Genomic DNA, 26945 nt, shown 5'->3' with positions numbered 1-26945 from the left:
AATTTCTTAAGTAGAAACAGTCTTCTATGTCCCACTGTGGGAGAGAGGGCTGCTGTGAAGCTTAATTGAGATTTATTGTTTTTGAGATTGTTGTCTGAAATGTGAAAGCATGGTATTGTATTTTCACAGGGATTTCTTGCACATTTCAAAAAGCAGAAAGGATTGTGGCTCAAGAGAAAGCTACTATAGATTTTGAGGCATACATTTTAATATGCCTATCACCTTCAGGCACACTAAAGCTTTTAAGAAGAGCCAGTTGTTTGCTAAAGGAATTGCCTAGGGGGAACTACGGTATATTTCCTAATTAATTACTTCAGATTAAAGGTATCTTTAAATCCTAATGCATTGAAGGGTAAGTTATATTCATGCTTTCAACTTGAAACCTAAGAGTTACTAATTTAATTTGTTTTAATTAGGGAAAGTCAGCTAGGACTGAGGAGCCGTTCCACATCCCTTTAAAGATTCTTGTAGATTGTAGAGCTCTTGAAATTGCTATCATTTGCCTTAAAATATGATGTGGTTTCTTTGTTTTTAATAGGTGTTAAACTTTTTATTTCCCATTATTGGCAATAATGGCCTTTACTCTAAATTAGTAGCACAATATACAAGACATACATTGTACAGGAAACCTGTCAGGGTGAAATAATTTTTCTTATTCTTCACACTCTGACAGTATTCCACTGAGAGGAAGGCTTGGAACCTTTTTGCCTGGAGTATTTTACTTCAGTGCTCAACTGAAAATATCAAAATCTTCGACACCTCACTGGATGTGCAGATGTAAATATTACTGAAGTGCAAAGGAAATCAAGAAAATCATGCACCATTCATCCCTCCTTCACGGCTCTACATCTAGGATTTTATGTCAGGATGGTGATTCTGTAATTGGAGCTGATACCAAAGCTTAGTTGACTGCTTTGGGTCATAGAAAAAAAAACAACTGACTTATTGTCTCAACTGAAGGCCTCAGAGTCATACCTAAAACAAAATCATCAAGTGGTATTTATGGCTATTAGCACCTTAATAAACAAAAGTGGTGATTTCCATAGACATCACAAATCAGTTTCCTTTGAATATTCTGGTGCCTAAATAAAATCCATTCACACCTAAATCCTTCTGAAGTCTTGTTCAGGCTCAGTGCAGGTGGCCATGCTGTTACAATGGGAAGTGTCCAAAGTTTATGCTGATCAAAGCAACTTCATGAAAGATCTGCTTTGTCAGCCATAAGGCATGTCAACAGGAGCATCTAATGGAAAGAAAGTAATTATTCTTTGTTTTTGTTAGCAGTGAAGCCTTGACAGGAGAACTGCCTCCACTTTGTGTATGACATTTCAAAACGCACAGAAATTATAGAATCCAGAGGAGAGAACATTAGGCTTCTTTAGATAAAGATGATCAAGAACAAGTGATACCATCCTTCCACTAAAAACGTTGCTATGAAGAAAGTGATTCATTGTGCTCCTTATCTCCCGGGGTTAGTGGAAAGGAAATGAGTGTGTTGCAAGGTTCCTCTGCTCTGGCTCTTAACAGGAAGCCATTAGATGAAAGATAGTTTAAGTTGATGCTCCAGTATCGTGACAGCAAGTAACAATTCACTCCTTGTTGCTGGAAATGACAGGTGACCCACTTGAAACCAAGTTTCACAGTAGTAGTGCTGGGAAAAACAGTAGGAATTGGTGAATTTCAGCTGGGCATGACAGGATGGCTCCTACTCAGGATATGGTTCATCCTTTTGTCACAACTGCTGGTGGATGGCCCTGAAGAATTGCTCACCACATGATCCTGGATGTTTAAATAGGATTGTCTTGTGAAAGGGTCAAACAGGACCCTTTCAGTGGTGGTGCTTTGTACTTATGAATGCTAATTCTTCTGCTCAAAGGTCAGGAAGGGCCAACTGAATCCCAGAGACAAACATGCATATGGTGCTTCTTCCATGATGGCTTTCTCACCCTCAGCTATGGGGCAGTGTTGGGAAGCTGTAGGGAAAGGCTGGACTCCTGCTTATGAAGAAAGCTTCTTTGCCTGCCAGCTTTCCAGGATGAAAAGATCAAACCAGCTGTAGTCTCACAGCATTTTTCCAGGGCAAATAATCAGATTAAAGTTTTGTTCTTTTTAGTACTTGAAAAATAACGTGACAATGAAAGAAAGCCAACATAAATTTGTCAAATCACTTCAAACCACAGAAAGAAAACCACAGAAAGAGATGGTAGAAAAGAAATTAAACTGTAGCAGTTCTAATACAGGCCTTTAGATTTCGGCATCGCTACAGAATAATGTAAGTCTAGGTTTGAGAACAACTAAGGAGTTTCATAGAAAGGATATAGATCTAGCAGTGCTTTCAGACTGTCCTAGGTCTAAAGCAGCATGCTGTTTTTAAGAAGTAAATCCTATACAAGGATGTGATAACTAAAAGCTGCCTGATGTAATCCTCTGGTTTGGCTCAGCTCTGTGAGAAGGCACCAGCTGGAATTCTGTGCCCAATTTGTGCCTCGGGATGAGCATGGGATGAGCTGTCCACAGAGAAGCTGAACTCATTTGGGTTGTTTAGCAAAGGAGCCTGAAGGGAAACATGAAACAGTCTCAGCTGCCAAGGATGTAAGAGGAAATGAGAGAGAGAGATTACATTTCTTTCCATGCCCAAGATGGACAAAAAGTACTGTCTGTATTGGGACCAGTGCTCTTTAATATCTTCATCAACAGTGGGATTGAGCGCACCCTCAGCAAGTTTGCCTATGACACCAATTTGTGGAGTGTGGAGTGCCTGAGGAACAGGATGCCATCCAGAGAGACCTAGACAGGCTGAGCAGTGGGCTCAGGAAAACCTCACGAGGTTCAACAAATCCAAGTGCAACATCTCATGTCTGGGTTGTGGCATTTCTCACTATCAGCACAGGCTGGGGGATGAAAGGATAGAGCGCAGCTCTACTGAAAAGGACATGGGGATACCTGTGGTATAGGACATGAGCCAGCAATGCGCAGCCCAGAAAGCCAACTGTATCCTGGGCTGCATCAAAAGAATTGTGGCCAGCAGGGTGAGGGGGGTGATCCTTCCCTCTACTCTGCACTGGTGAGGCCTCACCTGGAGTACAGTGTCCAGATGTGGAGTCCTCAGTACAGGACAGACATGGAGCTGTTGGTGCACGTCCAACAGAGGGCTAAAAAAGTGCTCCAAGGGATGGAACACCTCTCCTACGAGGACAGGCTGAGAGAGCTGGGGCAGTTCAGCCTGGAGAAGAGAAGGCTCTGGGAAAACCTCATAGTGGTCTTTCAGTTTCTGAAGGCAGGCTGTAAGAAAAAAGGGGACAGACTCTCCAGCAGGATCTGTTGTGATAGGACAAGGGGAAATAATTTCAAACCAAAAGAGGTGAGATTTAGGTTGCATATAAGGAAAAAAAATATATGATTAGGGTAAGTGAAGCACTGGCACAGATTGCCCAGAAAGGTAGTGGCTGCCCGATTCCTGATGATGTTCAAGGTCAGGATGTACGGGGCTCTGAGCAACCCGATCCAGCTGTGTGTTCCCTGTTCAGTGCCAGGTAGTTGGACTAGATGGCATTTAAAGGGCCCCTCCAACTCAAACAATTCTAATGATTTCAATTTCAGGAAAATTTAAGTCAGATAGTAGAAAGATACTCTGATATTCTCTATGAGTAATACCATCACCTGGCCAAATTCCTGAGCAGTGTGACAAAGCGGAGGAAATGCTGTTTTGCTAAGTACTTAACCCCAGGCCCTCCCAGTCCCCAAGCTCCACCAGCTGAGGATTAGACTGACCTGCAAACAAGAGGGCTTGTGCTTGCCTCTGTGCTGAATTGTGTTCTGTGAGAGCTTCTTACCTGGTATCAGAGAAGTGCTGCTCAGAGGATGACTTTCACCTGGGCATACGCTTTCCCAAAGGCATACTTTGAAGCTCAGCCTGGGGAATGAATGCACTCAGCAAGCCACATTACATCTGAATTCTGTTCAGGCACCATTTGGGTGATTTCAATGAGCTAGGCTGACAGTCTCTCTTTTTCAGAGAAGTGGAAGAAGTAGCATGGCTCGTGAGCGTGCAGACACAACAAACAGGCTGACCCTACTTTGTCCTTGTCATCAACATACACAAACGTATCTCTGGAACATGCACTGAAATGCATGTTATTACAATAGTCACACCTCACAGCCAAGCCCTGCAACTGCAGAAGCTACTTTCAAGCATTCCTGTTTTCCAGTGGTCAAAGTTACTTATCAGCCTAAATTGTTTTATAAATTATAAACGTGTTCCTTGTAGAGTGCATCAGCAGCCATGCAAATGACATGAGCTTCAGAAGCCTCAGTCTGCCCATCATTGCCTCAAGTTGGGCAGGAGAAAATCAGTCACTGACGATTTCTCTGTGTAAAAACATTACCCTGAGTGATTTCTCTTCAAGACACCAGAGAGGCTTTCAAATGCTCCATGAGATGTTAAACAGATTTAAAGGGTTCAAGTAGCTTTTAGGCTGCAGCTCCCCATTAATTAGGGAGTTCTGGTTTATAGCCTTTGCAGGATTGTATTTGAAGACTACCAGGTGTCCCTGTACCCGTATTACCCAGAAGTGAATTTGTAATGCAGATAATGTGATACTTACCTCACTACTCACTGCAGGCTACTGATGGCTCCTTGGAATTCTACAGCAAACTCAGCACCAGTAATTGTGCTTATAGGAAGAAAAGACAATTCCTATAAAAACAAGACAACCAATCTTTAAAAAGTCCATCCCTTTACAGTTTAATTTCAGGGAATGTATTTTCTTCCAGAGACCAAATCAGTTGTTTTTTTGTTTGTTTTGTTTTTTTAAAGCTACAGAATACAGCCGAAACGAACACCAGAAGAACATCAGAATAACCAATAAAAAACTGATGTATCCAAAGCGACAGAGAGGGGAGCAGACTGAAGACCTAACTCCTTCCCTTGGTGTTTGAACTGCAGGGAGAATTCAGAGGGACAGTGTAAGTCCTGCAAACTTTGAAAACTGTGTTTTGTCTCTTAATAGTGGAGCTCGTTAGCCTGGCTTCCTACTCATGGACTGCTCACTCCAGTGATAAACCAGAGGCTACTTTGCTCCTTGCAGCGGTTAGCTGAGACCATGTGGCTTGTTTTTATTTGTAGTTTTCTTGCAGTATATCAGGGGTCTGTCCTCAGGCAACTCCAGGCAAAAATCCACAATATTGAAGACTGCAGGAATTTTAATCATTCATAAACTAAATCTGTCAGATTAAACACAAATAAATGACCAAAAGCTGAAACTTACCTCATGCACTTTGCCTTTTTGAATATGAGACCTACAAACAGATAAATCAGTTCCACAAAATGCCTGATACCATTAGCAGAACACCTGCAAAGAATCACTGATTACATAGACTCCAGATCTTTCTTCTATTTAAGAAACAGATGTAGCAGGAACACTGGCTACAGAACATATTCATGCCTGTATGGAACCAATACAGCATATGATTACTCAACTACAGAACAGCACCAGAAAGCACTGCCACAGCTGAAGCAGAAGCAGCTCTCCCTGTTCACCTTTACAGGCAACTTAAGTGACCCAGGACAACTCGAAAGGGGATTGCCTCCAAACAGTTGCTAGTGCCAAACCTCAGCATAAGCTCCATTTTCATTAGAGATCTGCCTTGCAGGAGTCCAAAGAGCAATGTTAACTGACCTGAAAACAAGGCCTCATAGCTTCAAGGTTAGCTATCCTTTGAGGATACTTCAAGAACTATTTCCAGAAGAGAGTAGTTTAGCATAGCTCCTGCTGCCTTGGTTATAGGAAGAAGTTGGCTGATGGCTATGTGCTGCCTTTAGCAAGAATGTCAAGCTCAAATCAATTCCCCATGAAAATTCTGGTCTGACACTCAGTCCAGACACCAGGACTACACCAGTACCAATTAAGGCACCTTCCTGTTCTGATCTTGCATACTGAGCTGAAGAATGTGATGTCCAGCATTTTACATTTCTCATAAGTTAGGCATCACTTCCCAAGATTACACACTTCAAAACCTGTATATTACCTGTTTTAAATTTTATACTGTCAGCATCAAATAGCACCAAGTGACTCCTTAGCTACCCGAATGCTTGTTCTCAAATGCAGTAGAGGATGTAAGCGTGTCAGGACTGGACATCACTATAATGGATGCTTTCAGATATTCAAAGTCAACATGCATACCAACTTCATCACTTTCTTCGTGTAACACACTGAACAGGGACAGGAATCAGCAACTCCAACATAAAACCTGCTTCTTCCTCAAACTCCAGGAGTTGCTCTATTAAAATCACAGATTGCACTTTTGCACAAAATGCACTTTTCCTGCAGCACTCCTCTCATATCACTAATCTGAGATGGAACATCTGTGATAAAAAAACACGCAAGTAATAAATGCACTATAATTCAGTGCTTGTCTATTCAGTAACACAGGATTTATTTAGTGAAGCTAACTTACAGTAGAATGGAACTCTAAAAAATTAGAGCCCCAGATAGTGCTGCTGCAACCCAGATATTGGCACTCCCCCAAAATGAGCTCCTCTCTGAGCCCTGTATGCACAGTGACCTGCTGTCAGGTTGGAAGACAGAACTGCCTCTAATTAACAAGGGGAAATGGCTTCAAGCTTAAAGAGGGTAGATTTAGGTTGGACATAAGGAAGAAGCCTTTTACAGTGAGGGTGGTGAGGCACTGGAACAGGCTGCCCAGTGGTGTGGTTGATGCCCTGTCCTTGGAGTCTTTCAAGGAGAGGCTGGATAAGGCCCTGGGTGACCTGATTTAGCTGTGCACATCCCTGTTCATTGCAGGGGAGTTGCATTAGATGACACTTGAAGGTCCCTTCCGACTCTAAGGATTCTATGATTCTAAGAGTGCACCCTTGGCTTTGTTTGACACCACCACTGTACCACAAAGTGGTGAATGGGAGAACTGACAATCTGCATAGCTTTAAATGGTAGTTGTGGAACAAAGGTAGAAAGACCATTTTACATGAGGACAGACTATAAAATACATTCATTGTAAGTGTATTCAAAGTAATGTTCTTGCCAAAAGAGAAATATTTTAAGAAGCTGTAACAGTTTGACATCTTTGTGCTTATTAGAGTTGTGCGTGCACCAAAGAGCATACTTTGGTATTACAAATCTATGATCCACCTTAAAACTGCCAGTGTTTATTTTAAATCACAATACAACAGACACTGAACCTCCCCAGAAGTCTAGCTAGGCTCAAGCTTAACAGCTTAACAGGTAAAAATACTATTCTAATTGAGAGAAAAAGATAGAAATGATACACGAGGTATTTTTGAGATCATAATCTAAGCATCTTGTGCCACTATAAAGAGGAAAATTTCCTTGTGATAAAGGAGAAAGCACTGCTTTCAGTGCTTGTTTCAGCCTCCCTCGTTAGCTGCCTAGTAACCAGAACTTCCTTAAAGGCAGCAAAATTAACACAGCCCAAATTCCTAAGAAAAAGCAATTCATCTCAAGTTTGATGCAAAAACTGTTTCGTAATTATGAAGAGCGTTCCCAAACCCATGATTACCCAAGACTTCCACAGTTGGTACAATTCCTATTTTACTCACAATAGTCTGGTCTGTAAGACAAAACATTGCTAAGATTCACAAAGTTTCACAGTTTGGCTGCATTTGTACTACACTTGAGTTGCAGCAATTCTTGCTTACCACATCAACTAGCTTCAGAGTTGTACCAAGATCTCAGCTAAGCTGCAATACCAGCCACAAGCAAAGTCAACAATGGCGTTGTATGACGTACAAAACCTGTTTAAATAAATATTTAGAATATAGAAAATTGTGCACTACAAAAAAAAAACAAACCTCAAACAAGGCAAAGTGCAAAAGTTTCAGGCTCTTGCAGTTAAGATACAAACACTTGTGAAAACAGTGCTCTTGTGACTGTAAAGCTTCTCTGCTTGAGAGAAAGTTCTGCTTGTTCATCTGCTGATGAACATCTGAATGGCTTCAGAAGAGTAATTAAATAACTCTATAGAAAACACAGTTGTTACTTAGTACTCACATAATTAATAACCCTCATTATGAATATATGCTGCATTCAGTGTACGTATTTGGAATTAATTTGGCAACTGTGACTTCATCTGAAATATCACTGCTTGCATCAGAACTGTCTAGATTTTTACTGCGGAGGGATTTATGAATTGAAGATCTCCATTTATTCACTGCTCATCCTCTGGTGCTCTTATTCCACTATGAAGATAGAGCTTTTCAAGAAAAGTTACAGAAATGAAGAACTATGTTATTGACCAGAAATTCAGTCTTCACATTTTGCCTCCCTCACCCCCCAGCAAACCACTGGCAGCCCTGAGAGGACCAGTCAGGGTCAGGGATGGAGCTGCAACCTGCCATTAAATACATTGTGCTGGATATTCCTGGGGTTAATCCCAGGAACACAAGAACAATCAGAGAGTTTGGAGCAAGTGAAAACTATGAAGATTCACACCCAGTTGGGCCCCCACCACTTCTGGAGAGCGGAACATGAAGTGCTGCATTTGCAATATCCTTTACTCTGATACCTCAGAGGTATTACCTCTGAATTATTTTGATTTCTAAGCGAACAGCATCAGCACTGTGCACACACACCAAAGGCAGATATAATTCCCATATTCAAAAGCCCAGCTCTTCTGCATTAGGCATTACAACAGAATTGTAAAAACAAAGCAACAAAAGCTCCCAACGTGTGGATCTGGGCCATCTTGGCCTTAGAGCTGTTAACTGTTATCCTTTCAGTGTACAGTAAATACTCTGCAAATTTACCAACTACGAACACCAACAAAGAAATATTGACACTGTACTTTTCCTTTTTTAAACAAATATTACAAAATTGAATTTATTGAGTTTCACACAAGATGCACTTATAAAATTGATACAGAATGTCATTCAGCAGAAAAAAATGAAAACAATTCCAAGCTTCCTTTAGCAACTGCTAAATAATTCAGAAATAAGATACACCAAATTGACAGATGATCTGAATTTCAATATGCGAACATCTCCAATTAGTATAAAATACATCAAAAATTATGGATTTCACGTTTTTCCAGAACAAATCTTTTTTTTTTTCCTTCCCTGAACAGTCACCAGACTTTGGCCACTGCACCATCCACTCTCCATAGGAGTGGAGAGGTTGACACTGCAGCAAGAAGTTTCCAGCAGAGCAGACCACACTAAGCTGCATGGCAAAGCTGCCTCATTCCCAGGTCTGCTCAGATACCTCACAGTTCTGCACTGTTATCTCCATTTTGCTAAACGATGGTAGTCCTGCAAGTTTCAGGGATTAGCATCTACATTATACTCACATTTTATATTCATCAATCAAATAACCTCCAGCTTTTCTACGACAAACTGTGAAACAGCGAAAGGTAAATGCTGTGATAATTTGTTCAGCATTGAAGTATTTGTATGATACTTCTCCTTGGAAAGCAAACCGGTGCTTACTTAAATACCTGAAAGGCATTTGAAGTTAATGCTGTGTTTTAACAACAATGTGAAGAATTTACCATTAACCACAGGGTCTCTTCTGAGGCATAAGTTTTGACAGGAAATGCATTTCATTCTTGGTTTCAGGTTTCCAAACTGCCTTTCATCAACTCTCCCACAACTGCTTGTCACACCAGAAAGTAGGATGCACTGTGAAGCTTAAATGCACTTTATAGAGTAAGTTCATCAATGTGAGTTTGCCTAAAACCAATCCTTTAAAATGGGTAATTCTGATCTGATTGTCAGTATGTGCTTTTACAAGCATATTCCTAGGCAAGTTAATACACAGATGGCATCCTTAGTAGTTAAACAAAACAAAACAAAAAAGCAGTGTAATATTCTTCTCTGATGCATCAGTGCCATTCATACAATCCCAAATAACAGTCATTCCTCAACATATACGTGTACTCCCCCTTTTTTTTTTTTCTTTTCCTACAGCAAGAAAAAAATCCTGAGCTTTTAAAAATACTTTTATAAATAATTTGTCTTGCAGGACACACAGCTGAACACAACAAATGATTATACTTCATATTTGCCCAGTTAAGCAGGACCTTCATTGTATTTTGTATCTGAGATCTTTCCTGGGTGCTTAGTATTTGAATAAAATAGTATGCAGTAAATCTTTTATTTAACAGCAAATTTTTATTCTGATTAGTTCAGATATACCTTGAAAAGATTTTTCTGTTGATTAGGATAGCTATCCTGACTTAATGCTTTATGTGCCAACGCTGAATGTTGAAATAAGCACAAGTATTGAATTCTGTTTGCAGATGTTTAATAAAACAAGATAACTGGAAAGGCAAGCTTCCTCTCATGCTGTCATACACTTCCAGGAGTATCTTTACACTGGAAGAACCTTCACAAAAAGTAGTATGTTCTGGAAGCATGGTTTCATAATGCAGAACAGGATTATGCTTTTTCCCCAGTCTATTTTCCAGAAAAGTGATACTGCAGCTCTGCCACCAGGCTACAGACTCATGATCCACCACGTTTTCCAAGAGGCAAGTTAACCTGACCTGATGCCAAGCCAGGATACCTGTAGAGAGAAATTAGTATTTTTTTTTTTCCCATTAATAACTTAAGTTTTTAAATAAATATTTATGTGCCTTTTTGGGCAACTGTCCATTCTGGTAGCATCTTCTGTCCAACAGCTCAGTATCCTCAGCACATTGATTAGAAAAAACTTAGTCAATTCTGTTTCCACAAATAGTAAACCTGTCTATCTCCAACAAGTCTTTCTTTGAAGACCTATGTTTTAATTCTGAACTGTCTTGGCTTATATCTTTTTCTTCTCCATCAGGAGTCGTCAGGAATTGATCAGAATTGCTTGTTACAAGTAAAGACGGCAGACTGTCTTTCTGATGCACAGGCTGATTGGTAACTGATGTAGATCCATTTTCATCTGTGGAAAACCCTGTTGGAAGAGAAGACAATTACAAAGATAATCATGAATTTAGCACAGATATACTGATACACCTTTAAAACTGAAGTTCATCCAAAGCTGTCCTGAAAAAGCACGATCTATCAAAGAAGCAGATACAACAGAAAAATGTTTTGTGGAACCACTAAGCCACTGTCTCTCTTTAGTTTTAACACAAGTAGAGTGATGAACAAAAAAAATGTTTTTTTTTTCTAATATGGTAAAGGATAAAAACTGAATTCTAAGGAAGTTTAGATAAGGAGTAAGAGCATAAGGAGATGTTTTACTGAACTGTTTTGTATGTTGCAGTAAGTAGCCAGAAGTCTGGTTCTGCATCCTCATGCAGTCTATTTTTGTTTGCTTCAACAAGAAGATTTCTGACAGTCAATGCATGAGTCACACGATTACTCTCTGCTGAGATAAATAAAAGGAATCTCTGTGGAATGAATTAGATGTGCCTAATCCTCTACATATGTACAGTAAACCTGGTTTCTCTTGGGATTAAGTGACTCATGCAGAGCTACAAACTTCAATAGCAAAGGATCTTAAAGCAGTACTACTAGAGCTATTTTTATTCCTGCCTCTTACTTCAGTGGAATTGATCACTGGTGCTAACAATTTAAGATGCTTAATGAGTAAATAGCTACGTACTATTTCCACCTTTTATTAAACATAAACCATTAAAATGCAAACACAAGTAACAATGAAGTCAAACTTCCTTATTCACTTGCCCCTCATAACTGAGTATCTAAAGGAATCTGAAGAAATCTGACCGATGCTGGGAGTGCTGCAAAATGATCCAATGAAAAGTTATTTGACAGAATGGCAGCGCTGTGCAAATTATTCACTCAAAATAATTACTACAAAAACTTTATTCTGTATAGCTCTACACAGTATCCTATCTACTGTTTGAAGGATCACCCCTCACAGCATTATGCTAGTCAAAGGTACTAAGCTTGCCTCAAAAAAGGGGAGAAGTGGTTCCAATGGTAGATCTTTGTTACAAAGTTATTTTCTGCCCAAGAAGCTTCTGGAGAAAAGCTGATTTACATTATAGGTGGATGGAAATTAGATTCAGTTAATTTATTCATTACCTTACACTTATTCTAGTAAGAAATGAGTAGAGAGAATATATGGAAAAGACTTGGTAAGCCAGGCACAAGAATTAATCAATATTGCAGAGTTCAGCAGTAATGACACAGACACACAAGCTGAGGAAGGTGAAATCATTCTTGAATGTAATTGAGGTTTCTAAACATATAAAGCTGCAAGAGGATATGAAACACTGAAGAATGACTGAAAATTGGGTGTCCCCATTGCTGATGGAAGTTAAGAAAATACAAATAAAACAAACTGAAGTTTTTTAGTTGCTACTTTTAATTATAAATTTGAGGAAATAAGCATCTCTGCTGACTGACCTGGTAAAATTCCTGCTGTTTCAGTTAAAAATACTCTTCAGGATTGATTTACTGCAAATTTAAGGGTCACTCCAAGCACAGTTTATTAAACCTCACATCCAAGTGCAGTCTTACAATGTTTAATTAAAACACTAGCATCAGTATGATACAGTTCTCTAATGAAAGGCAAAAGGCATTCAGACCAATTCCTATCACATTCTTTTACACTGAAACTAAAGCAGCTCTATGAATTTAAGCTATTTGGAAATCTCTGCACCATGTCTCAGCCTGATGTCACTTGATGCAGCTGAGATAAAGGGAATCGTAACTGAAGCACTGACAGATTATTAACTCCGCTATTGCTGGCAAGATACTCTGATGACTTACATTTCAAGCTGTTCAAGTCTTTGGCAAGCAAAAGAGTGAACACAATAAACACCTGACTGTTAAGATCTCTAGGGCTCTCATTGAACTCTACACAGAAGAAGATATACAGTCCAACTCTGCTGACTGAAACAATGAGAATTACTGTTTTCTTCTATAACTTGTCACAGGAATACAATGCAATGCCTCAGACCAATTACTTATCAACCACTAATGCTAAGGACCTATATGTGGAAGCAACGCTGCACATGCTTAAAACAAGGTAGGTAAAGACAAGCTGAAATTCCTGTTTAGATTTCATAAAGCTTTTCATTCATGTGTTCATTAGAATTATAAGTAGTTCTGTCTATGCTGTACCACGCTTTACGTTAATTTCCATAATGAACGGAATGTTTCTTTAAGCTTCAGCACTACCAGAGATTGCATGTAAATATTTACTTGTGTAGCACTGACATTTTTTATCACCTCCATTGTATCAGGGTAGGATTTTTTTTTTTTTAATTAGAACTGAAAGTATTTACAAGCAAAGGATGATGCATGAACTAAAGGTAACACATTCTATTTGCAGACATGCTTACACCTGTGATACTGTACAACTAAGTGGTCCAGCAACAGAGGGTGTGGCAAACAGCAGCACACATCTGGTTTATTATTGGATTTAGTTTGAAAATTATTTTCATTACAGCTGAAAACAGAATGAGACATTCAAGCTTACCATGGGTAGATTTAAACATGCTTTGTGGTTTGCCAGCTGGCTTCCCTGCAGAGGCACTCGGGACAGGATTGAATAATTTCTCCTCCATTTTTGCTTCCTTTACATACTGACATGATTTCCCCAGCAATACAATACTGTTAAGGACTTTTAGGGATATTAACCTGCATAAATAAAAGGATTTATTTAAATACATGCGTTATCAAGTACTAATATATTAAAATAACTGCATATCATTAATGCTATCTTGGAACAATTAGGTGAGAAATTAAATCCTTACATAGTAAGATCAAAAGTTAATTTGCTTTTCTTAATATTTTGTTTCTGGTTCAGCGCATAAAAATAACTTCTCCCCCTCTGAAGACATCTAGAAGAAAACATCAAGTTCTATAGAGTGACAGGAAAGGCTAAGCCATTTAGTGCATCAAATATTTTGACAAAGACTTAAAAAGGGCTCTCAGCAGAGCAAGTCCAAGATAACTGCGTTACTGGTAAGTCTGTAACCTTAAGTGTGCTCAGACAAGGACTGGAAGAGGACTGGGAAACAAGATGACAAATATCCAGCATCCATAAATTACAGATTAATCCTTCAAACTCCTTTTTGGTATGAGAAAAGACAGCTCAAATTTCTGCAAAACCAAGGGGCAGCATCACATTCATGGCAGTACAGAGCAGTTGATGGCAGATTCCTTTTCTGTTATCAATGACTTGCAGCATGGATTTCAGTACAAATCCGAGAATCTGTTTATTATGAGCACTGCTAACAGACTAAAAGGAAGATGTGAGAATAAGTGAACGTTCACAGGTGAAAATCCACAGAGTGGTATGACTGCTTAATCATTAAGTAGCCAAGCACACTTAAGCAGCATCATCAGCATCTCTGACTGCATAAATGTAATCACAGTTTGTCAAATACAGAAAATAAAGTATCTCACATTAAGGAAGTTTTATGTAATGCATTTCTTTTTAGAAGAAATTTATAGAAATTAAAGAAGAGTGTAGATCATTTCAGTATGGAGAAGTTTAGTATCCAAGCAACCACAATTATCTTATACAAGCTGAATAATATGACTCTATAATTTTAGTTGGTTATCAGGGCAGATTTTGTAGAAATAGAGTTGAGAAGTTCTCCTATTTTTTTTGATCTATGCTATCGAGTTTAAAACTTCACAAAAGTTTAGTCCTACATTTGTTTTTTTTAAATCTAATGTATGCTTATGTCCAGAGGCAGCAGGTGTTTATACCATGTTTTGAAGTAATGATGGAAACTAGAATGTGTTCTCACTTTACAATAAGGAAAAAATAAACCTCACATTTACTTATTCTTGTGGAGTAGAAGTTTAAGTTTCTAATTATAGGCTTGAATACAGCCCAACAAAATGGTAATGGTCCAAATCTCTAAAGAAAACCCTCATTGTTGCCTCTTTCCCCATTCTACAATTCTCCCTTGTTCAACCAAATGTACTTGTCCTTGACTGCATACTACAGCTTCCTCACAGACTAGCAACTATGCCTTCAAAGAACAGTGTTTTATCCTGTATGTTAATCACTGTACTTTTTTCTTTCCTCCATCTTCCTAGCTACAAAGACAGACAAAATTCCAGGCAGTGGAACGGTAGGAAAAAACCCAACGTTCTGCAGTATAAAGGTGCTGAGCTTAGCACATCATAGCATAAATGTGATGATCAGGGGCTAGTGCTTTAGGGGGAATATAATGTATTCTGGGAAAAAAACTTCAAGTATGATGCTTGAAAACTTCCTAGCTATCCTACATTAAAAAGAAGGGTCACTACACTGATGTGCCCTGGACACAGACTGAGTTCTATTTCTATTGGCTATTGAGGTTACAGTAGATCTAAGAGTCTACCTAGATAAAAAAAATGTGAAGTCATTCCATTTTTTTCATAAGGAGCTGTAAAACAGAAACCTGCTGTTCCAAAGTATCCCTGAAGAACTTCTGCCCCAGATCTAGAAGTCATTCTTCCTTTAGTAACAAACACAACTAGGTGGAACACTGGAACAGGTATTCCCACATTGCTACTGGCAAATATGAACAGCTGTGCTGTGAATTATCATGTGTGTTACTACAGGACATCCAGAACTTCTCTGCGCTGCAGGAATTTGAATCACTTCTTCATGGTCAATTAGGAGGAGCTGAGTGTTCCAGAATCAGTCAGTACTGGGAGACAACAAATGCTCACACAGTTCAGCTTTCCTAGAAACTGGCCACCACCACAGTCTGTACAGCACGTACCTTAAGACAAACAGATTAGACTGGATTTAAAGTATAACTAAATGCATCTCAGAATTATGTGCAGAGCAGTGAGCATTTAAGGATAACACAAGTGTAAACTGACGAGACAGTGAAGGGAATTGCAGGTAAGCAATTTTATACAAAAATTCTAATTGTGACAGGACAGAATATTCCTTAGCTAAGATTACTTACTGGCTCCAACCCTCCTAGAAACATATGCCTCAATTCTTGTGCTTACATGTATAGCAACTACATAACAAGCATTTAACAACCAGAAACCAGAATTCAGGGTCTGCTTTGAGTGCTTAAACTGCTGGGCGTATTGCATCTCCAGTTCTTTTTTCAAGAAGTTTCATCCCTTCAAATTCAATTTCTCCTCTTACGACAAGAAACAAATGCCAGCCCACTGCATAAAATTCCTTCCTTTATCTTTCCATTCATTATTTTCACTATTAAATTGCTTATTGAAGGCCAAAATCCTCAAATACATTTACTTAGGGACTAATCTTTTTCAAACTCAGCTTGTTAGCAGAAGCATTTTACATATTCCTCTATTCATTATATAAATGGTGTTTATATGTATAGCCAGAAGTATCAACAGAAGTTTTTTTTTAACCACATCTGATTACATAATGCTAAGTACTTTCTGATGGTGTGCATTTACTTACCCACAGTAGAAGAGCACAACACAGACATAGGCTAAGACTCCATGTACTTTTATTGAGCTTGTTACGACCCTCATGAGCTGTTTTAAGGATAAAAGTTAAACAGTTATAGCATGCAGCATACAATTAACAGAATATTCTAACAAACTGCATATTGGGTAAACACAAGACCAAAACAGAAAAATAGAAAAAAAAAAATTTTTTTTCTACGTTCCCCTTGACAGTGCTGACTACTCAATAATTTGGTTTAAATAAATACTATACCAGCTTCTAGATACAACTCTGCTTTAGCAGAGCTCCCTATAAAGGGAAGAGGATAGAGTTAGACTACATATTAGGAAAAAATTCTTTACTGTGAAGGAGGTGAGACACTGGAACAGCTTGCCCAGAGAGGTTGTGGATGCCCTCTCCTTGGAAGCATTCCAGGCCAGGCTGGATGGGGCTTTGAGAAACCTGGTCTAGTGGGAGGCATTCAACAGGAGAGTTGAAGCAAGATAGTCGTAAGGGTCCCTTCCAACCCAAACCATTCTATGATTGGTGCTTACTAGCACTAGCAATGATTTCTAGTAAGATAACAAATCAAAAAGCATCCCTAAAAAAAAAAAAAAAAAAAAAAAAAAAAAAAAAATCAAGAACCAGAAGGTGACTTAATAATCAAGAAGTGCTGATGTGGTAAAATAATTACAGCGTTTCAAAATATATGAATATTATGAAAACAAACTTGTTTTGTAGACTAGGGATGTGAATTCCATGTTAGAATGACAGAAGATCCTGAATTCTGTTTTTAATGTCAGTATTTCACAGTTAGAGCTCCAACTTAACAAAAAATACTCCAGTTTGTATTAAAAGCTGTTACTATCAAGGATAACACCGAATTAACTTGAAAAGGGCATTTCAATTCTCTCTGGATATGCTTTATTAATTTTTATGATTATATATATATATTTTAAATCCTGGATAAGAAACAGGCAAAGCTTGTAAATGGTATTTCCCCTCCCCCATCTCTACAGAAAAACATTACATTTAAAATTAATTCACACAGACAGTCTTCAAGAGAAATCATAAATTAACATATTTGCTTGCAAAGTAAGTACTCCCACTATCATAACTTCTGCTTGTCTACATGCGCATAGGGTAATGTCACAGCAGCTATTTACAGAAAACATTGTGTAATAGTTAATTCAGCACAGACAGCACGTGGATGCAATTGCAATAACAAAGTGTTTCATATTATGTGTGACGAGGTCAGCTCCTTCAGAGCCACATACTCAAGAACAGCTCAGAAGTAAAGTGCCCCCAAGAAAAGAAAACAGCCACTGAACATACCATTACAGGGACAACAACAACAAGGACCCCTGTAAGAACCTAAAAAGCCCAGCACATTACTGCCAACCTTCTGGCAACCAGCTGCTTTGACTTTTCTGAATGAATGAAGAGGATACTTGCCAAAAGGAATAGATGTTTAATAACCACAGATGTACTTTAACTCCACTGCAGCAATCTAAGTGCTGATGAGTTCTAGAAATTTAATATGTATTCAACTTTTTATGAAAGGCTGATACTCACTATCACGTTCGTGAAGCTCTAACCAGTATGCAGTACAGGTTATACTGAATACTAACTAAATCTTGTAGTATCACTTCAGTTACTGAAGGAAATTGTTCTGTCCTCAAAACACCAAAATGAGCTAGCCATCTCACAAGCATATTCTCAACACAGATCTTACAGAAAACTGATAGGAAAGGTACAACTTACTAAAACAGCCAGTGGAAGAGGAATAAAACCCATTCGTCTGGAAACTGAGTCACTATAATCTGTATAAGCCTAGAAAAAGAAAAAAAAAGAAAAAGAGGAAGAATAAGAAACTATGTATGCAAAAGACTGATCTCATTTTAGCTTGGTACATCCTCTACATAAGAATCAATGTTGATAAAGTGTACAGATTTACATTTTGAAAAGCAAATGCAGATATCTGTGCTCACAGACAAAAGAAAAGTAATTCTATCATGACCGGTGAGATCAGCTTAGCAATCTAAATATTCCACTTGCTACTGATAATACAAGTCTCTACAACAATTAGGACAGTGAACCTAACACACTGCAATATCTCACTTGTACATCACTTCAAGCTTGGAGACCTCTTTGTACTAATTTGACTTTGATCTTCAAGTATTATAAAGAAAAACCCATATGAGGGATAAAAAGCCACTACCATACCATTAGTTTTAAAGCATTCTAAAATATCTGTAATTAACTTGGGATAACTGCCTTAAAACTCTTCAAAAATGGTTACATTTGCACAACTACTCTGCATGAAATTTTTAATGCAGGATTGAAAGCCATGCTGAAGTCAAATTGCATCACATAGGCACTCATTTTGCACAGAAGATCATCCAGAGAAAGAATAAAGTATTCAGAACTAAAAAACACTTTTCCTATCAATGTTATTGACAATTAATTGTTTGCATGGTATCTAACTTCTGTATTAGCTATACCTAATACATTCCTAACAACAGCAATTGAGCCTACCAGTAAAACAACCTGAATTACCACAAACAATCAAATTAACAAATAAAGCATCCATCCAGAGCACTCATTAGATAGAGACTCATTCAGGAAACCTGTGCTGTAAACAGCACATCAGAAACCGTTCTCATGAAAAACACAAACAGTCTGTGTTCTGTAAAAACCCATACAGCACTAACACACATGGTACAAATATCCACATACTAGCTACCTGTGCAAGCTGATTAGGTACACCTAAGTATACATTCCAGTATCTCATATCAATTAAAATAGTTAATAAAAGAAAAAAAAAAAAGCCTTCATTTTCAGGCTTACATTTTTCTGTCGACTGCTAACAAGGTCAAACGCAAGACTGGCTCTGTACTCACTGTAGACCTGGAAAAAATCCAGCACATCAGATGCGTGCTTAATGCATCAGCATACTCTACAGAAGCAACAGAATTATTAATAACATTTCTGTAAAATTACAAACATTTATGTACAGACAGAAGGAGTCAAACACTATTCTGAGATTTCGCTGCGCCCTTCAACAGATAAGCCTGCATTTCTGTAGTAAAGTAACTTATGCATACATACAACAAATAAGATGCAATGCTTTAAGAATTGAGTGAGACTTTATAAAGCATGTACTGAATTTGAAGACAATCAGCACCACAAAGAATGAGGAATCACGTTTACTTTACTCCTTAGAATTCATGGTTGTTTTGAAGTACATGAAAGATAGCAGTGGGATCAAATTAAACAAATGAGCAAGCTTACATACGTACTGAGCAAGTGATCCCATGAAAATCAGAAATATAGATCAGAAAGATGAAGGAAGCTTTCTCTTTTTACAACAGTCCTATGCATTAAGACAGAAAGGCACTGATTTTAAGGATAACTTGCAGTGCAACACGCAGCAGGTGCTCAAAACTTCTGACAAAGTCTGATCTAGCAAACACAAGCCGTTATATCTTCATACAGAAGAACTGCCAGGTTCATTAAATAAGCCTTGTAAAAGTGTTACCTACTGTCCTCCACATCCCAAGCTGTGTCAGCACACTGAAGCATACTACATTTGTGGCTACAATGACTTCATTATTTCTCTTCTCTAAATTTTCTATATGAAAGCAGGACATCCATAAATGCCTCTGCCATAAGGGAGTTTATCAAGTACACCTATTTAACTTGTTTCCACACCATACAATGTAGCTAGTTTAGGGATGCTGAAAATGATAGCACTTCAAGTTTTGACCTCATTTCCTGAAAAGTGGTTTTAACAGCGAAGAAATGCTAACATCTTTTCACTAATTTATCAAGCACATTTGAATTCACACAATGCTCAGGACAAACAACCTGAACCATCATGCCACACTACACAAAAACTAATCTCACCTACTACCTCAAAGGAAGGACTACGTAATATATGTTCTACGAAATTATAGGATTGGAAAGCTAATAGATAATCTGTTTCATTTTTGTGCTGCAGAGACAGTGGAAAATGCTTCTGATTTCAGATCCCACCTTTAATATACATGTAAGAACAGAAATTCAGCAGTCTTACAAAATCTGTTTTTGTTTTTTTTTCCCCCAACTCAACCAGTGACCACTTCACAAAGTTACCTGCCAGTTACATGAACTGTGGTTATTATGTGAACTGCTACACAATACTTTCAAAAAGTTCATGGATCTGGACCTGCTACTTTAGAAGTAGATGTGCTTCTTGCACACAAAAGACTTCTGAAGAACTTTTAAAGATCAAAACGTTACCAAACTTTCCCAAATTATACCAACGTATGGAAATAGCAATTGTTACATTTTCTGTACTGGAATCAATTTTAATATTAAAAAAATAGCACAGTAAACTTAAAATAGCATTCAACATTCCAAACACGATACCTACATCTGCTGTGATGTCATTGAATTTTGTAATAAAGGCATGTTTCACAATATCCACCGCAATTTCTGAAGCAACCACCATGCAAACATCTGGGAATAACACCCAAAGATGATCTGAAGATTGAAAAGAAATAAGTTAGACTATTTAATTTGACTCCAGTATACAAAATGACAATCACAAGACTTTTGATCAACTGCCAGAAATCCTCAAGTGCCCAAAGCAGTGTCTGTAATTTACACTACCACTTAGCCTGTAGTGTGCCAATTCCCTTGAACTTCATTGCTCTTCTGGAAAATTATCATGCTATACAATTAATGCCACAGGCAGGATCAGTTTCTAAAGCCCTGACATTATAAAGCTTTATCTTGACTAGTATGCCTTTATGCATACTGGATAGTACTTGCAGTTTGAAACATGTAAGTGAACATTTAGGTAGATAAGTAACACTCAAGCAAAATACACCACAAAGATCCAGGCTCAACAGCATAAAAAAACGTAACAGTTTTATTAAAACCTATATTCTAGTCAATGTTAATATTTAATATTTAATTATGAATTTCATTATATTATTAACAGCGTAGGAATTTATTGCTTTCCATTTTATTTTTCCACTAGTTTACTTACCTGGATTCCATGAGAACTGTTCCATATTTCTTAGACATACAATTAGTAGCAGCACATAATTGGTGAACCTCTCTTTTATATCTAGTTTAAAAGAAAAAAAAAAAAAAGATGTCAACCACAAACTAACATTTATCTACATAAATGGATACGCATTCATTCTGTGGTTTTATTTACCACATTTTAGATTAGACAATCTTTTCCACAAACTATTTGATCAAATTTGAGAGGGGGATGCTGGAAACTTTACCACAGACAGAATTTGTGCATCAACCCCCCCCCCCCCCCCCCCCCCCAATATACTGCCTCAACTCAGATTTCTCAGCATCCATAGAGACCTAAGATTTTGCAACTTGCTACCACCTTTGTTCGCAAGTTAAAATACAGGTATCTTTCTTGACAACTTCTGTGCCTTCCTTGTTTAGTCCAAAAAGAATGAGCACCTCCTGGTGCAGAAACAGAGACAAAACACCCAGCTATGCTATAAACTTGATCCAGGATTAGAAAAAAGGCTTTCAAGCCAACTACAGAGCCTTATTTAGGAGATTTCTTCTGAGTTTTTTTTTTTTTTTACTGCCACCTTGGCAGGGCTGGATGCTATCAACTCATTTATTAGAACTGTAAGAATGCTACCAGAAAAGCAGGGAGACCTGAGAAAGAGTCTTATGATGTGACCACCCAGGCTAGGCAGGGACTTTTTCTCATTTAGTAGCCTAATTCTAAAAATGATCCATACAGCTTGCTTCACTTTTTTCTTCTTGCACATGTAATTTTGGTAAGACTTTCGTTCTTCAGCCAACAATTTCATGTCATCTTTACATTATTGTTTATTTTTAATAAGGTATTTCTGAAGCACCTCCATCACTGTCAAACTGTGTGCATTCTGGGACTGCTGTCAGCACAGCATACTACAAGTTAACTTCTTGAAAATGCAAAAGGCCTCAGGGATTTAGAAGTTTGGATATCTCAGTAGCATAAATTAAGTTTTAAATTTGTATGTAACCAGCTATTGGCTGTATACTAAGCTTGGTTCAGTATCTCAAGCAAAAGCCAGCCACTTGAGGAAATATTTTTCCCTCAAGAATGCCATTGTGTTCTTAGAAGTGGAATTCCATTTTCATCCCACTGAGCCAAACAGTAAAATTGAAGACCTAGAATTCAAGTCAGAGTGCTCACATTTATTGAAACAAAGCAGTTCTAACATTAATATTAAATAATAATCAGCATCTTATTTCACATTTTCCCCGATTAGCACAGCCATACGTACCACTATTTGACATTTGAAAAAGATTGTTCTTCTCAAACTTCTTGAAAACACTTCCTTTTATTTCAACGAACTGCAATTTTTAAAAGCAGTTATTTAGTTTTTTATTTATGACAAACTGGCGTAAATAAATCAGACAATCAACAAGAAAATAGACAATGTGGTGCACTAGAATGAAGGCTGCTGAAAAGATTTAGGATAGCTATAGAACAAAATTATATACTCACGTTATTGGACATCATGATGGTAAGTAGTGATTTATTGTGAGAGTTGAAGGCCACGTTAAGGGTTGTTGCTTGAACCATTATAAGAATAGCATGCAGGACTGTAGATAGCAGGGTTAAGGAAACAGATTTGGAAATAATTTTTCTGCACAACAGCATTGAACAGCATCCAAATTTGTTTTCTAATTTTGCTTCCGAAGATAAACACAAAAAAGTTTCCACCTCTGTCAACCTCTGCCCTTTTGCAGGAGGACAGTATCTTAAATCTATGTAACTGCTTTACAGCATGTAGCAATTTTGTGGCTTCTTTTTCCCCCCTGAAATACTTCAATCAGACAGAAGAAATAGCAACGTTATCTAGAAAAAAAAACAACAACAAAGCAAACAACCCAGGAAGACTCATTTGACTTAGCCTAAAGATACCACAGGAAGTGGGAAGATGAAAGAATTTATCACCATCTATAATTCCAGCAGTTCATTGTAACATTACTTCATATGAGCATGCATTTCTCTTTATTTTAAGGAAATGCTTCCTAGCTCCATGTTTGTAACATCTCACTAAACAGCAAAATCACTGTCTTCAATGTCCCATGACCCAAAATAATCACAAAACAAACCAACATTCCCATGAAGTACGCAGATACCACTTGTCATCTTACTACTCATCAGGTATAAAAAAGCTGCCACTACTGCAGGTGGAATATCAGTACAAAGTCTTTTTTTTTTTTTTTTTTTTTTTTTTTTTAAGATTAAGTTAGAAGCTTTTTCACTTTGTTTTTAAAATGTAGTACTGACAATCTTACTTTGAAAGTAAATAAATTCTTATATAGGAATAGAACTAAATTTTCAAATATATTCTAAAAATAATTCCAAGTAGTTCCTGCAAAATTTAATTTATAAAATTCTGCAATTTACTGAAGAAAAAAGGATACAGACATAGAGCACTGCCATGAAGAAGTGAGGAATCACACCTATATGGGCTCTTTTTCTTTCCTTAGGTTCTGTAGCAGTCCAATAAAGAGCATCCAAAATATCTTGTCCAAATGAAGAAAACAAACGATCAGCCACCTAAACAAGAAGAACTTTTTACTGCCTTACAGCAATAATATTCCCTACAACAAGTGGTTATGCCAGTGTGATACACCTCAAACCAAAAAGCTTTTCACTTATTTGTGAGTTTTCACCTCTTTTACACATCAGTCCAGTTGATCTTGTAGTTACATGGGTCTTTTTGTATATACAGCAACTCATCTCTCTCAAATTTACCTTCCCAACAGTATTCATGATATGAAATCATGTGGTATTATCTTAGATGCTTCCTTGGAAGACATCCAAGTACAGTTCAGACTTTGTCCTCTATAAAGAACTATGCATGTTGTTAAAATCATCCCATTTTTGCTCTATCCCCTGCACTTAAAAAAAAAGAAAAGTGAATGCCAAATGCATGACAGAGAATATCAGCTCCCAAGTATAAACAGAACTTCGATTAGGTTTGGCTGTATAATTTCTTCCACCAAAGTAAGTACCTTCTTCCAAGAAGGTACATACTCAATACAGATCTCTGCATAAAGCAGAAATAAAAATAAAATATTAGAACGTAATACCAAGAGATTAAGAGGGACTAGACAGTCTGCCAAAAACAAAAACAAAACAAAAACAAAAACAAACCCCCCCCCAAAATGGCAGAAACTAAAAACCCTCACAACCCCAAACCTACAATCATCTGAAGTTTAATCCAAAGAATATGTAAAAACAACTACAGAAAAACTCTAGACAGCATTATTAGAATAGGAAAAACATGGGCACCAAACTGAGCTTGTTATTCAGTATCACAGCAAAAAAGGTCACAGAATCCTACCAATTTTCAACACTTCCTGACCAGCAAGCATAAAGAAGTGAAGATCATTAGAAGGAAATACTTTCTTTCCCGCCTATACACTGAAGTTTAGTAATTTTTAAATTAAGCTGCACAAGAAAAAAGAAAAATCACTTTAAAAATTGCACTGGGTAGTACAAGTCATATATGGCTAAATTAGAACTTACCTCTTAGCACTAATCAAGCAAAAAATAGGAAAAGCTAATTACCTCTACTTAATAAACAAAATTGATAATTCTTACTGTCTTTCTGGAGGATGATAATTTTGGACATGTTAAAACAGCAAGCACCAATACAGAACAGAACCTGCAAATATTGAACCATATCCTATTAACTAAAAAAATAAATTGCAGGCACAATGTTGATTTCACATGATTTCCAGGCTTGGTTAATTAACAGAGTTTTAACAGCAAATATACTGAAGGAACAGAAATTACACGTTTTAACTTATTCAAGCCAATATTCCTTCAAATTTCCTGATACATGATAGCTAAATAAGAACAATTGACAATATGTATCAAATGAGCTGGACTTTCAGCTTCCATCTTTTAATTTACTTGACTGCTACTCTTTGTCACCTATAGAAACAAAGTGAACCCTGAGCTGATGGATTATCATAAACATGAAGTTCAAAGAAAAACATCAGTTTGAGAGATATTTACAGCGGCACTGTTTTCGGCTTTTAAATTTGTAAGTCTAGATGGCCTGCCTTAGTTGGTTCCTGCTCATTGTGATGACCCACTGGGTGACTACATCCACTACAGAATGCTTAGAATCTCATAAGATTTTGTCACAATATTGTGTGGGTTTTAACAGACAAAATGGTGACTCTGCTTTCCTTTTTACTTACAGAAGTCTCGTTCCTTATCTTACAGGTAGAAAATATTAAAACCCATCACACAATATTGTTGTCTGCTTTTCCAAATGGGACTTACCTAAACCCTACATGCCGGCTCCAGGCTCCAGCAGAATTCCATGGTGAGCGCTGTCACCAGCATAACGCACACTGGGGCTTCACAAGGAGCAGGAGCCGGTGGGTCTGAATCTAAAAAAGAAAAGTGTCATTTAATTGTGCTGAATGCTCCCCTTTGGCTGCCTACTTGGAGCATTCAGCACATACTTTGAAGATGTGGCACTCCTCGTGTCCAGGAGGATATTCCCAGGACACGCTAACAGCCGAAAACATTAAGACATTGTAAACATCTCCACTGCTCAGTGATTTAACTAGATTAAAAAGACGTTCTAATTTTATTAGTTCATGAAGATGTAAAGTTTGTTATATGTGTATTTTATTTAATTATGTAAGGTTTATCTTGAGCACATATTTTACAGCTCCTAAAAACAGCTTGTTTCTCGTGTAACAGACTCATAATGAAATTCACTCAAGTAGACTAAATAAATAACCTGTTGAAAGTTGACAACCAATAAAGTCTTTCAAAGGATTTCATGTTTTTTTTTTTTTGTTTGTTTTGTTTTTTTGGCTGATTCTATAGCTGCAACCTACTGCTGTAAAAAAGCACCTCAAAAAACACGTCCTCTGTATTGACATGAGGGCATCATGAGACATCAAGGAAATTAAATACCATTTCCAACTTCAAAGTTTGGTTTAAGTTTTCTAATAATTATAGTGACAGTGCACTGCAACATTTCCTCCTTTCTGCCCCCATGACAGGAAAAGGAAATTCGGGCACCACCAGGCTGCTTCTTGAGACAGAATCTTTGGATTCTGCCAAATGTAACAAAGAAACTCAACTCTTAATTCAAGAGGACACAATACACAGTTCCCAACTCACAGGAAACACTGCAGTCTCCGTTCAGACTACTTGGTAAGCACTTGGTGTTGAACTTCCTGGCATTAAGCAAAGGGACTCAAAGGCTTCTCAAAGACTATTAAGTGATCATCTCTCACAGGTTACAGAACTATTTACGGATGAATATTCCCAGCACAACTACAATCCAGACACTAAACTGTCATCAATTACTGATTTTTACATGATTTTCATCAAATCTAAAATCAAAAGATAAAACAACCCTATGAATAAGCATCTTAAGTGGCCTGTATGATGGTTAGCTGACTTAGAAATTTGTTCTTCATGCTGTACTTTCCATATTTTGAGATGAGAACAAATAATTTTAGATAAAATATACAGATTTTGCACATAGTCCCAACTAAGCCAAGGTACAAGAGATATTCAAAAAAAGATTAATATGCTATTCAGAG

The 26945-nt window shown here is 37.6% G+C and overlaps 1 protein-coding gene across 6 annotated transcripts in view; it reads right to left on the bottom strand.

Moving 5' to 3' along the window:
* Nucleotides 1-9913: 9913 nt before the first annotated feature.
* Nucleotides 9914-26945, bottom strand: part of TAPT1 (transmembrane anterior posterior transformation 1) — a 36822-nt gene continuing 19790 nt past the window's right edge. For all 6 annotated transcript variants that reach the window (XM_048943168.1, XM_048943166.1, XM_048943167.1 and 3 more), the window contains 10 exons: nucleotides 23781-23916; nucleotides 22852-22949; nucleotides 22628-22697; nucleotides 21364-21444; nucleotides 20743-20852; nucleotides 19176-19235; nucleotides 18090-18158; nucleotides 16338-16414; nucleotides 13419-13579; nucleotides 9914-10916 (listed from right to left, as the gene is read on the bottom strand). In XM_048943168.1, the coding sequence (XP_048799125.1) occupies nucleotides 10687-10916; nucleotides 13419-13579; nucleotides 16338-16414; nucleotides 18090-18158; nucleotides 19176-19235; nucleotides 20743-20852; nucleotides 21364-21444; nucleotides 22628-22697; nucleotides 22852-22949; nucleotides 23781-23916 (1092 nt within the window). In that variant the 3' untranslated portion in view covers nucleotides 9914-10686. The remainder of the gene's footprint in view (nucleotides 10917-13418; nucleotides 13580-16337; nucleotides 16415-18089; nucleotides 18159-19175; nucleotides 19236-20742; nucleotides 20853-21363; nucleotides 21445-22627; nucleotides 22698-22851; nucleotides 22950-23780; nucleotides 23917-26945) is intronic.

Source organism: Lagopus muta, chromosome 4 (genome assembly GCF_023343835.1).
Source record: "Lagopus muta isolate bLagMut1 chromosome 4, bLagMut1 primary, whole genome shotgun sequence".
In the NCBI taxonomy this organism is placed as follows: domain Eukaryota; kingdom Metazoa; phylum Chordata; class Aves; order Galliformes; family Phasianidae; genus Lagopus; species Lagopus muta.
This window is presented reverse-complemented; position numbering and strand designations above follow the sequence as displayed.